At 33.4% G+C, this 12,224-nt stretch overlaps 2 protein-coding genes across 2 annotated transcripts; one reads left to right on the top strand and one right to left on the bottom strand.

Annotated features, from left to right (window-relative positions):
- Positions 1-425: 425 nt before the first annotated feature.
- LOC114715754 (protein PPLZ12) lies at positions 426-3,588 on the bottom strand. Its single transcript, XM_028900635.1, has 5 exons — positions 3,304-3,588; positions 2,508-2,628; positions 2,290-2,381; positions 1,929-2,025; positions 426-1,190 (listed from the first exon to the last, which is right to left on the bottom strand). Exons 1-5 carry the CDS (start codon positions 3,496-3,498, stop codon positions 820-822), a joined length of 876 nt encoding a protein of 291 aa, XP_028756468.1. The 5' UTR covers positions 3,499-3,588; the 3' UTR covers positions 426-819.
- Positions 3,589-9,341: 5,753 nt separating this feature from the next.
- On the top strand, positions 9,342-10,712 carry LOC114715755 (uncharacterized). The gene is made up of 2 exons (XM_028900636.1): positions 9,342-9,398; positions 10,047-10,712. Exons 1-2 carry the CDS (start codon positions 9,342-9,344, stop codon positions 10,710-10,712), a joined length of 723 nt encoding a protein of 240 aa, XP_028756469.1.
- Positions 10,713-12,224: the final 1,512 nt, after the last annotated feature.

Here is a 12,224-nt window from a genome sequence, read left to right on the forward strand (position 1 = left end):
AGTCTATGTTTTCTGGCTAATTATGTCATAACCCAATGTTCTCTTACTTGGAGAAGATTTTTGTTTTCCCAAAAAATATTAATACAATCTTTAGCTCTTAAAATTTTGTCTCATTTTGATTTTAATTCCTGAAATTTGAAATCGGTGGGTTTTTTTTTCTTTCCAAATTTGATTTCATTTGGATTTTGGTCCCTGAAATTTGACTTTATTTTGATCAATATAAAGATTTTTTGTTCCTAAAATGTCTCAAGGACTAAAATCATCGGTTTCAAATTTCAGTGACCAAATCAAAATGAGATCAAATTTTAAAAACTAAAACAGATTCGGCGATTGCTTCTTTGGGGAATTACCAAAAGACTTTCAGAACATTTAGCTGTTTGCAAGTCCCATATACATCCTGTACTCCTTGAAAATCAAAGCATAAATAGAGTATGAACATGTTGATTGGAATAACTTGTACAAAGACATTTAAATCATGTTCAAGCAGTGCCTCGAATTACCTAATAGAACCTGGATCTGGTTCCAATTACAAACTTGATGTACAAGTCAATGCATTCATACAATGGAAAGAACAAAAAGCTTTGGTTTATTCGTATATAATACATATATACACATACTGCATCACATGTAAAAACAAATTCTGATATCATCTTTTGACTTGTTTCATTTGGAAGACGGAGTAACCGTATAGTGGCACTGCATACCATCCTAAGACGTCCTATTATTCAAAACTCGTCAAGTAAATCCAACACAGTAAAAATATCATTCCATAAACGAAAAGGGTACTCTTGAATGAAAAGTAATTTTGACACGACCAAATCATTCAGCATTGACTTGGGCACTGGCAGCTTCCATCAGTCCATTGCGTATCTGCTCACCGATATCCCTCACATGACCAGGTCCATGAGGTATAAAAACTGTGGTATTCTTTGAAGAGTTTCCAAGGTCTTTAATTGTGTCAAAGTACTGAGTAATCATGATGAGATCCATAACCTCCTTAGCAGATGTGCCTTCCACCTTGTGAGAGAAGTTCAAGATGTTTTCTCTCAAACCATCTGTAATCGCTTGCCTCTGCCTGGCCACGCCAACTCCACCCAAAAACTTAGCTTCAGCTTCAGCTTCTGCTTTTTTAACGAGAAGAACCTTTTCGGCTTCTCCTTTGTACACACTAGCAAGCTGCAATCTTTGAGCTGTAAACCAAAATCAATCCTCAATAAGTAGGTTTAAGTGCACGCAGATCAGAAGGGATGACATGAAGAGTATCAGTAACCGCTGACACTAAGTTAGATGATATGCAAAATCTTAAAAATGACAGGTCCGTACCACCAATTTGTTAAGTGGCTCATCAGATAATCTCAACAGTTGTTAAACCAACTGATTGTTTAACAGACAAGTCAAGGAAAGAAGCATTTAGTACTCAATCGATTATCAGTTAAAACTTTAAGAACCAGGTGGAAATAATAACTAATGTATGACTGATCTGCATGTCAAAAATAACAAAGCACCAAACCTTCACCAAAATCCCCATAAAATTCTGCATAACTATAATCAAGAAGCCCCTGACCAGATATATGACAAAAAACGTGGAAAAGCAATGGGAATCAGAAAGTATTAACATAATGGGTTCATAAAATCTTTCATCACTAGATTATTACTTACTATTGATTCAGTGTATCGCCACAAGGATCAACGGAATTTTTCAAAACAGATTGCCTCTTGTTGGTCTACTTCATCTTTCCAAAAAGTTCAAATGTTGGAAATGGATGCCCACAGAATTTCAGAAAAAGGGGTGATGAAAAGGATAAAAATATAAACTATATGGTATCCATATGGATAAAACTACTATGCTATTACTTGATATGAGTATGTTCCAGAGAGAATGTGACAATACGCAAAATGAAGCCATAGCAAACACAAATTATAGTTACCTGCATTGATCTCATTCATTGCGAAGCGTACAGCGTTATCAGGTATAATATCAACCATCAATATGTGTTCTATGTTATATCCGTATTCTCCCATCACCTGATACATGAATTTGAGGTTTTACAATGCGGCAAAGTTACCAACAAAATCAAGTATAAGGAATTGACTGAATTCACAATAGTATCACCATGCATAGGCTACATGGTTTTCCTGCCCATAGCAAGATGACATAATATTATAATTTTCTCACATATTAATACCAAGAAACAGAGAATGAACCCAAATATGAGGGACTCTTATGCCAAGACCATCTCCAAGACTTTTACATCACAAAAAGGAAGAATTATTTAATAAAAGCTGTACCTTTTCAAGTTCCTCCAACACTGCTTTGGCAACATCACCTTTTTGTTCAAAGAGTTCATCCAAATTCATTCTTGGAACAAGAGCACGAACCACTTAAATGGCAACCCACATAATAGATAGTCAGAATTTAGGAAAGGAAAATCCAATTCCAAGAAAAGTGAATAGCCATAATTGAGCAAAAGGAAGTCTTAACACTTCCTGGGTACAATAAAGTATACCATCAAAAACGTAAGCCTGGATCTGTTCTTTGGGGTTTTGCAACTCATAGAATGCATCATCAGCATTTTCTTTAACAACTCGGTACTGAATTGAGCAAAGCAACTGAACAAAGACGTTATCCTGCAGCATGAACAAGCACTTCCATATTAGGAGTGAAAATGACACAAATTTTGTACTACACAATTGCAATTTCTAACAAAATTAGAAAGAATTAAATCAATGCCCACTTAAGCATAAGATACGTAGAAGCATTTTCTCTTTCCAGATAAATGAGCCAGATGTATTCAGACCCTGATGGACCCAAAAAGAAATTGAAGAGATCATAACTGAGTCCTCCCAGGAATATTTCTTCTTAGCTGATCAGCACCAGCATGGATTACTTTAATACTCACCTCTAACCTAGAACTTTAACAACGCTAACACAATAAAACCACGAATTTGAAGTACGAAGAACAGGGCTACACCCCCTTAAAAGTATGAATGATCCATATGAGCCATTCAAAATGAAACTATTTTGCTATGACACCTTTACTACCACAAAATAGGACTCATCAATCAACGAATCAAGCAAACATGAAAAATAATAAATAAGTCTTCTTTCTTGAATTTCCGCATGGATAGCACCCGCTCACAATGGTTCGCTTCAACCAAAATAAATTAATGCAATCAACTTACAATTACAATACAGAAAAATTGAAAATGATAAGAAGGGAATTGTGAATTATTATTACTGAATTGAAATCAAGAACTGAATTGCGCAAAAGGAATCATAATATGAACAACTGAAGAGAGAACCTTGGTTTTGGTCTCGATGCGGACGTCAAGCGATGAGACCCTGGTGGAAAGAAGGCCGGCGAGGCATTCACCGGCGAATGGATTGAAGAAGTGGAAACCAGGCTCAGCCAACTTGTAGAAACGACCCCATCTTTCCACAACTCCTACGTTTGACTGCTGAACGCATCCACAGAATATGCAGAAGGAGTTCCCCATATCTTTCTTCCTCCTTCTCTGTATAGCAATAAGCGAAATGCAAAACCCTTTCTTTGTCGCTTGATTTACAGTGAAGACGTAACAACGAGGATATGACGCTAACGCGGCAAGTTTCTACCGAGGAGGAAACGATCAGTAAGGCGGTTAGAGAGAAAGTGATGATTTGTCCTTTTCGTTTTATTGCCCTCCAGAGAACGAAATGTTGCGCTTCGTCGCGGAAATTGAAGTCAAAGAAGCCAAAAATTAATAATAGAATTCCATTGGCAGGAAAAAAAATATGGAATTCCATATATCTACGTTCTGAATATAATATACCAAAAACAATTACAAGGAGCTATATGCAATTTGCTGATTTAGGATGTGTTTGGTTTTGGTATTATATTAATTGAATAAAAATCATTAAATCTACGTGAAAGTATCTTTCTCCATTCTCCTCTTTTTTTGTCTCCTTTTTCACTTTACTATCAAATGGATTGAAATTTTAACAACTAAGATTTGATGTATATAAAAAATATATGAATAAATTTAAATTATTAAAATTTCACCTCAAACCCATGGTGAAAAAAATAAGGGAAAAAATTTACTTTATTATAAAATATTTTAATAATAGCATACAACTATATGCTTGTATAATGACTAGTAGAAGCCCTTACATGCAAATGAGAAACTCCTAGATACTTTTCAAGGTTAACAGTTGATCCAACTCTCATTTGTTGGCTCAAATCATTTAGGAAAAATAAATAAATATGAATACATTATCTTAGTCTTGCTTTGCCACTTGGGAAAACTAAATAAATATGAATACATATATCTTAGTCTTGCTGTACTCACTTTTTGTCCTAGAACACCACAAAATCTACTGAGAACTCGATTCATCACTTCAACTTGCTTACCTGCTGCTTCCTTAATAACATGGGATCATCACCTAAAAAATAAGTGAGGAATGAGTGACGTTCTTTATCAAGCTTTAAAGGCTTCCAATTACCATGATATATTAACCTTATTTTCATTTAAGTAGTTAAGTTTCTCCGTTCAAAAAGTAAAATTATACATAAGGAAAAACTGAATCCCCTTACCTTATTCCTCTTGCAGGTTTGAACTTCTCATCAGAAGGTTCGTTGTTCTATAAATCATTCTTGAGGAATCAATGCAAGCTTGGATAACTTCAAGCAAATTTCCTTCACTTCCAGCTTCTTGCAAACAATATTCTAGAACAAATCTCCTTTTAAGTCTCTCATGGGACTTTTTTAGATCAACTTTAATCGCAAGAACTCCGTTCTTAATTCGATTTCTCATTTCACATGAAATGAGTAACTTCTTGAGCCACTATAGTATTGTCACTTTATCTTTCGGCAATGAAACTATTTTGATGTTATCCCATAATCCTGTCTACAATCCTTTTTAACTCTTGTGGCCAACATTTTGGTAATAATTTTGTAGCTTATGTTGCATAGGGATATGGGTCTATAGTCTTTCATCTTCTTAGGTTTGTAAATTTTTCGAATAAGGGCTAAAGAAGTGTTGTTGAGGTCCCAGATGCTCCTAAGCCTTTCAAACACATTCTTAACCATATTACAAACATCAGGACTCAAAATAGATTTGTCAAAACTAATGATAAAAGAATGTTTGAATACCATTTAAGTAAATGGCATTCTAAATTTCCTAATCAGACACTTTTAGGCAAAAAAAATCCACAGCCATGTTCTTCAATCCAAATATCATCACCATTTTTTAGGGCATCATTTCTGTTTTTCCTTCTTCTGATAGCCGTTGTAGCGTGGAAAAATTTTCTATTCCTATCATCCTATTTCAACCAATGGCGTCTTGACTTCTAGTGCTGGAGTAATTTTTCCTGATGAGTCAATACTTTACCATATTCCTTCCATAATTCAATTTCCACTTGTCTGAGATACTGGCTGCCCTTTCTGGTTCTTGCTTTATCAATCCCATCTATTTTCTTTTCATGGGGAATAATGTTGACTAGTACTCTTCTCAAGTCCCATTCCTCTGCTTCCTTCTCAAAGCTTTTAATTTTCTTTTTAATGTTCTCCGATTGTATCAATTTCTAGAAGTTGTGCTATTTCAATGCAGTCCCAGAAATGTCTCATACTGGTAGAGTTAGGAGGTGAACCTCACAATTTAGCAGCAACCCAATTTATCATTGACTAATCTTCACAAGAACCTCGCACAGATATTTCTTCAAGAAGTAGTTTGGTTCAGCACACAAGTGAGCAAAAATTTTGAGTCCAAGTCTGAATAAAAAACACGAAGAAGCTGAGTGCTAGAAAAATTATAGCTAACAGAAACTTCAAGAGTGTGTGGATTAGCAGCTTTTTGGAAGTGATTTTATAATGTACGAGGTAAGTAAGTATGTTAGAAGAGTTTTGTTTTGACTTACGTAAAAATATTTATGAGAAACATGCTTTATTTTGGTATCTTTTTTGAAACTTTTAAGAAGATATTCCTCTGTATTTTATCCTATGCATCGTCCGATATATGATATATACGCGTCTATGTGTGTGTATGTATGTATAGACAACTTGTAACATATAAGTTAATTTTAACTATATATATATTTTTAAGCTAAAATATATATTTAGTCCTTTAACTTTGTATAAAGTTTTAATTTGGTCTCTTAATTTTAAAAAGTATACTTTTGGTCCTTTAACTCTAAAATTTTTCTGAAAAATAATAACATTAAAATCTTAAATGTTAATAAAATATTCTCAAATATTAACATATTAAATTTAATTTTCAAAACATCCATAATTGTTACAAAAAATAATCATTGAAGCCTAATGATTTTAAGGTTAGAGGACCAAACGTATGCTTTTTAAAATTAAAGGACTAAATTGAAACCTTATATAAAGTTAAAAGACCAAATAAATACTTTAGCTTTTTTTTTTTTTTTGGCTCTGTAATCGATTTCTTCAACCTTCGTGACTTGTGAGCAGTTAGAAGAAAGAGGAGGTTACGTTACCAGTAGTATGCTAGTATTGTACCAGAAGAAGTAAATGAATCACATGGCATATAATAATTAACTAGTGTGTTGCCGATGGTTCATTCATTGAATATATACATATATATATATATATATATTGTCTTGTTTCTTGTCAAACAAAACAAAACAAAACATCACGGAGAGAGATCCATCTGATTCTGATACAAATACTGAGTACGTATACGTACGTGTCACTGTATCTACAATCAATTAATTTCATACAGACAGACAACAAGATAGTGGTACAGTACAGGGTACCATATCTAGATTCTAGCGTATTCGAATTATGTATTCAGAGACACCCATACAAAAATCATTCATTCTGCAGAATCTACATACCGTCCTTTCAAAAGAAGCCATATATATACATACATATATATATATATATATATATAATTCAGTGTCTCTTGTGCTCCCTCTTCAGAATTCACGTTCTCTCATTCATTTTCTTTCCTCATCAGATGGATCCAACCCCAAGCAATGGACACTATCCTTCTTTTGGATTTTCTTCGCAGCAGAAACAACAAATTTATATTCAAAACTTCTTTTAGCTTGTGTTTGGTGTACGTGGAGATAAATACCAACACACAGACAATTTTTTTTATTACTATTATTACTATACATCAATGTCTATTATATATTCATCATGTATAGTTATTATACAATTATATTACTTCCTACTACATGCATATATATATATGTGTGTGTGTACAATGCCTGTTTATATATATTTATCTATATCATATCAGTTGTATTTATTTGTGTGTGTACCCTTTTCACAAAAAATGATCAACGTGATGCTTCTAATAAGCAAAACGTACGTTGATCCTAATTATCTTGCTAATGAATTAAAATGAGAGCCTCCTATATATAATTTAATTTGATTATTAATAAAGTTGACTGCATTATTAGTACCTGGGATCTTTAGTTTATATCTTGTGGTAAATATTAATGAAAAGTCTGTGTGTTGGCAAGAGGATGGGGCAAATGGAGAATAAAGTAATGGAAATGAAGAATGAGAGACAGAGAGGCAGGGAAGTTAGTGAAGGAGGGTGGCATGTTGGGGCTGATGTTATAGGGATGTGAGGCAAGCTGGGATGTGAAGTAGATCTGTGTTAGGGTTTCTGTGTGCACAAGGAATCAAATAGGACTTGTGAGTTCGGTATAGCCAGCTCATTTTCTTCTTCTTTTTTCCCAGTTATATAAATATATATATATATATATATGCTAACTTTCAATTAGGGTTCTAGCTCTTGGCCTACCTCTGTCTAGCTATGTACCCTTTGTTTTTATATATAAATTCCTCTAACAAGTTGTTGATAGATCGATCTTTCTGGTTTTTCTGTTTCAAGCATGATTATTTTCTCTCTGTTTTTTTTAATCTTACATAATATATTTAGTTGAGTCAGGAAGGAAAATTTAAGATTAGGACTAGGATACATCCTTCAGGGCTTAAACAACACTTAAAACCTGCAGAAGATAATATCTTGAATTAGCTAGTTAAAGCTTAGTTATACTGAGTTAAAATTTACGAACTAAGTTACAAGTAAATCAAAATTTTAAAGACTAAAAGATTAAAATTTTTTTATTAATAATATTAACTAATGAGTTTGGTGGTCTACAGAGTTATAGGATTATAGTTAAAGACACTCCCTTTTATAAAAGCATTGTTCATGTTACAAATGAACCTGCATTGCATGTGTTTGTAAGCCTAACAACATTGGTTTGCTTCTTAGTGGCCTAATTAACATGTTTGATATTTTCTTAGAGAGACGTCAATTCTTAATAAATATTGTCCAAACTGAAATTAATTTGCAAGAAAATCAAGGTCAATAAACAATAATAATTAAAGCCATATAAGTAGGAATGTCACATAAATTTTATGATTCATGAATATCACAAGATTATATTGAACAATTCTTAAAATTCATCTAATTAATAAGCTACAAATACATGAGGGGGAAAAATCCAATAATATAACTTAATTATGTTTAAATTGATCATCTAAATCATTTGAGTGAACCCATATGGACCCATATATATAGGTGAGCCCCACCTTTATTAGCTTACTTGAACAATCAAGGGAATCTAAATCTATGCATTGAACTATTAAAGTTTTTTTCCTTCAAATAACGATAATATGATAATTAACATTACTATAAAAAAATTAAGATTCCAGCTGTATTAGATCCTAAAATGAGAAGAACCTTTTTTAGTATGATTTTTTAAAAAAAATTCACAAGACTTAGACACTTAAAAATTAATTAATTCCTTCTAATCTATTTAAATGGCCATTAATATCATGATTATTGCATTATTCATTAATAAAGAGGGACAATGTTTGATATCTATAAATATATACTACCTCTGAATCTAATTATAAAAGCTAGTTGACTAATTTCAGGAGATTAAGGAAAAAAGTTAAGTTAGTTATTTGTAATAAATGTGTTGTCTTTCCTAAAATATCTTTGCTAATCAAGTGTACTGGCTAGAACTACCATTGTTAGAATGACTACCTTGTGAAAAAATGCATAAATATGAGAAACAAAGTGAATTGGAGTCTTATATTTAGGATCAAAATAAAAATCAAACAACATCTTATATTAAAGATCGGAGGTAGTAATTAATATTTAATTGCACATATATATACATGACAAAGCAACGAGATTTAGTTTTCTAGGTGCAGAGGTAGTTAGAAGACACAGGACCTACCATGTGGCCAAAAGTAATTATACACCCACACACACAATATACATATATATAAGCAGAAAAGCGTTCTCATCGATATCAACTTCCAAAGGTTGAAGGCAGAGGAATCTCAGTCAGTCACAGAAGAGACTGTATGGCTTCCTGGTCTGCAGAAAATGCCACCAAGGCCTATCTTTCTGCTTTCAAAATGGTGAGTCTTTAATTTCAATCTCCTCTAATAATCTAGGCACACCACTAAACAGTCTTTGTCAGGTCCCCATACCAGTTATTTGTTTCTGATATGGTTTAGATTTTGCCAGACAATCGTGGGATTTAAGTGTAAGTTTGAATTAAGGAAGACTGAGACTATCTCTTCCACTGTCAGCCCTTTCTTCTTCTTCTTCCTCTGGGCTTCACTCGACTCACAATTTTAACGTATCCTCTCCTCTAGCTTACGCCGCCATACATGAAAGCATCAATCTTTAAACAAACAATCCATCACAAGCCATAAACATAAAAAAGCGACACCATGCAGACGGATATATTATATTGATGTCTTTAGCGATTATCGAAGAAAGAAATAATGTGGAGACGAAGAGATTGTGGGGCCCATTCTTTTCTAGCTTTTCCCTCATCACCTCCTAACTCATCACGGCATCATGGTGGAATTATTCATCAATATATCAATATATATATATATGTATATATAAGTTACAAAGTGTCGCATTATTTCTCTGCACAACTTCTTCCTTAAGCTGCGTGCTCACTTATAACTAGTTTGATACACACCCATTTGCGTTATAAAACGATGAGATCAAACTATTCATAATGGGTTTTTCAACTTTTTTGGTTGAATCAGGGTGAAAGAAGTAAGGAACCAGACGTGACAGAGTTCATATCAGCTGTTGCAGCAGGAAACAACGCACAAACAATGGTGGTGACTTCTGCATCAGTCCCAGACTCTGCAATCCTACTAGCCATGGTGGCGGCGGCTCACCAAACTGAAGGCCGAGTCATCTGCATCGTGGGCAGGGCCGACCACCTAAATCCCACCAAAGCTTCTCTGGGCAACATCATCGTCGCAGGTCAAGTGGAGTTCCTCATCGGAGAACCTCAGCATCTGCTAACATCATCAGAGCCATGTAAGAACGCAGACTTCGTACTCGTCGACTGTGAGATTGAGAACCACCAAGAGATCTTCAACGCCGTGTGTATGGGGAAGAAGAAGAAGGGAAGTGGGACGGTGGTTGTGGGGTACAATGCGATGAAGTACTGCAAGGGGACGACTTGCTGGGGAAATTGTGGGACAAGAACTCAGTTATTGCCGATAGGAAAAGGGCTGCTTGTGACGAGGTTTGGAGATTTTGGAGGGAATAATGATAATAATGTTATTGGGAGTAGCAAATATTGTGCAAGTGGATTGCGAAAATTTAGGAGTCGTTGGGTTGTGAAGGTTGATAAATGTACTGGCGAAGAACATGTTTTTAGAGTCAGATTGCCACATGATAAGGTTGTTCCCGCATGATTATATGTATTCAGCAAGATTCACTACGAAGATTTCAAGCATCACAAATTTATTTCGTTCAAGGATTTTAGTGATAAGAGATGCAATTTTTTTAGAGAGACTCAAAAAGAAGAGGGGAGACCACATAAATATATATACATATAGCTAATTGTCATTGTTAAAATAGAAACGATGTAGCTTCATATGTTTTAATGAATCACAGAGAGGTACTAAGGGGGAGTTTGGAAACCTTTTACAATGACTTGCAAAAAGTGTTTTTACGCAAATCAAAACAAAATTTTTCTCTTATATTTATTTTGCATATCATAAAATTATTTTTCGAAAGCTAATCCAAACACCCATTAATACATATTTGAAAAACAGAAATAAAGGGTAGTAGTACTAACATGGTCACTTCGGGGGCAAACATGCATATCTAATTAATTAACTTTCTCTTTATACGCGTTTTACATATTTCCCCTCGAAAATGTAAAAATTTAAAAATAGATAAAATATTTAAAAAATAAATTTAAGTCTGAAATTAGAACCTAAATGATGATCAAGTTAATTAGGCTTGGTTATGTCATCTAATTTCGGTTTTAAGCTAGTTTAACATCTAATTTAGTCGTATATAAGACTTTAATTTATTTTGTCTCTGATGTCTATCTATTTTTTTTTAAGGTAGTTTTTGTAGTAGTTACACATGTTAAATATTTCATCGAATGGTAATTCCGATTAGCAAGGATATTTTAGAAAAAATAATATCTATTTATTGCAAATAACTAATTTAACTAATTTTCTTAATCTATTCAAACTAGTCAATATTCTTTTATATTAAGGACTGGAGGTAGCATATAATAACCTCAGATTTTAAGCTCATATTAGGTTGTTCAACTAATCCAAATTAAGTTGAGTTCTAGCTATGATTAATGTAGCCCTTTTCTTACGTTACAGTCTAATAATGAGCTTATTGAAAGCTGTAATCCAAATTAATATAGGAACTATCAAACACTAATTTTCCACCTTGGTATCGTTATTCAATACCTAAAGTCTAATGTTGAAAGGCGCAAAAAAAAAAAGTTGAAATTATTAATTAATCAAAAGTTACATTTGTGGCCAAAATTTTTGTGAAATTCAAGGTTAGATATTATTGTTAAGTGTTATTTTTAGCAAATGTAAAAAAGTCAACTTGACATATAATGAAAGTGCTGTGACATGGTAGTATTTTATACGGACAAGTTTTGCTTCGTGTATAAAAAAGTTTACAGCCAAATATCGCGGCATTAGTGATTAGTAATTTCGGTAAATTATAAGTCTTTCGGGAATTATTATTGTTGTTATACTCGTCCGGTTCTAAATATAAAACTCTTATACACATGAGTATAAAGATCTTACATTTAGGATTGGATGAGTAATTATTTTATAAGGCAATCACAACGCATGAACTAGGACATTAGCACCACTTATCTAAGGAGGTGTTTAGATGAAACCAAACCATGGTGTAGAGAATAGCTTCTGAAAAATAGATTTTAG

Source organism: Neltuma alba, unplaced genomic scaffold, assembly GCF_004799145.2.
Source record: "Neltuma alba isolate B1F8T4 unplaced genomic scaffold, ASM479914v2 tig00011610_pilon, whole genome shotgun sequence".
Taxonomy (NCBI): domain Eukaryota; kingdom Viridiplantae; phylum Streptophyta; class Magnoliopsida; order Fabales; family Fabaceae; genus Neltuma; species Neltuma alba.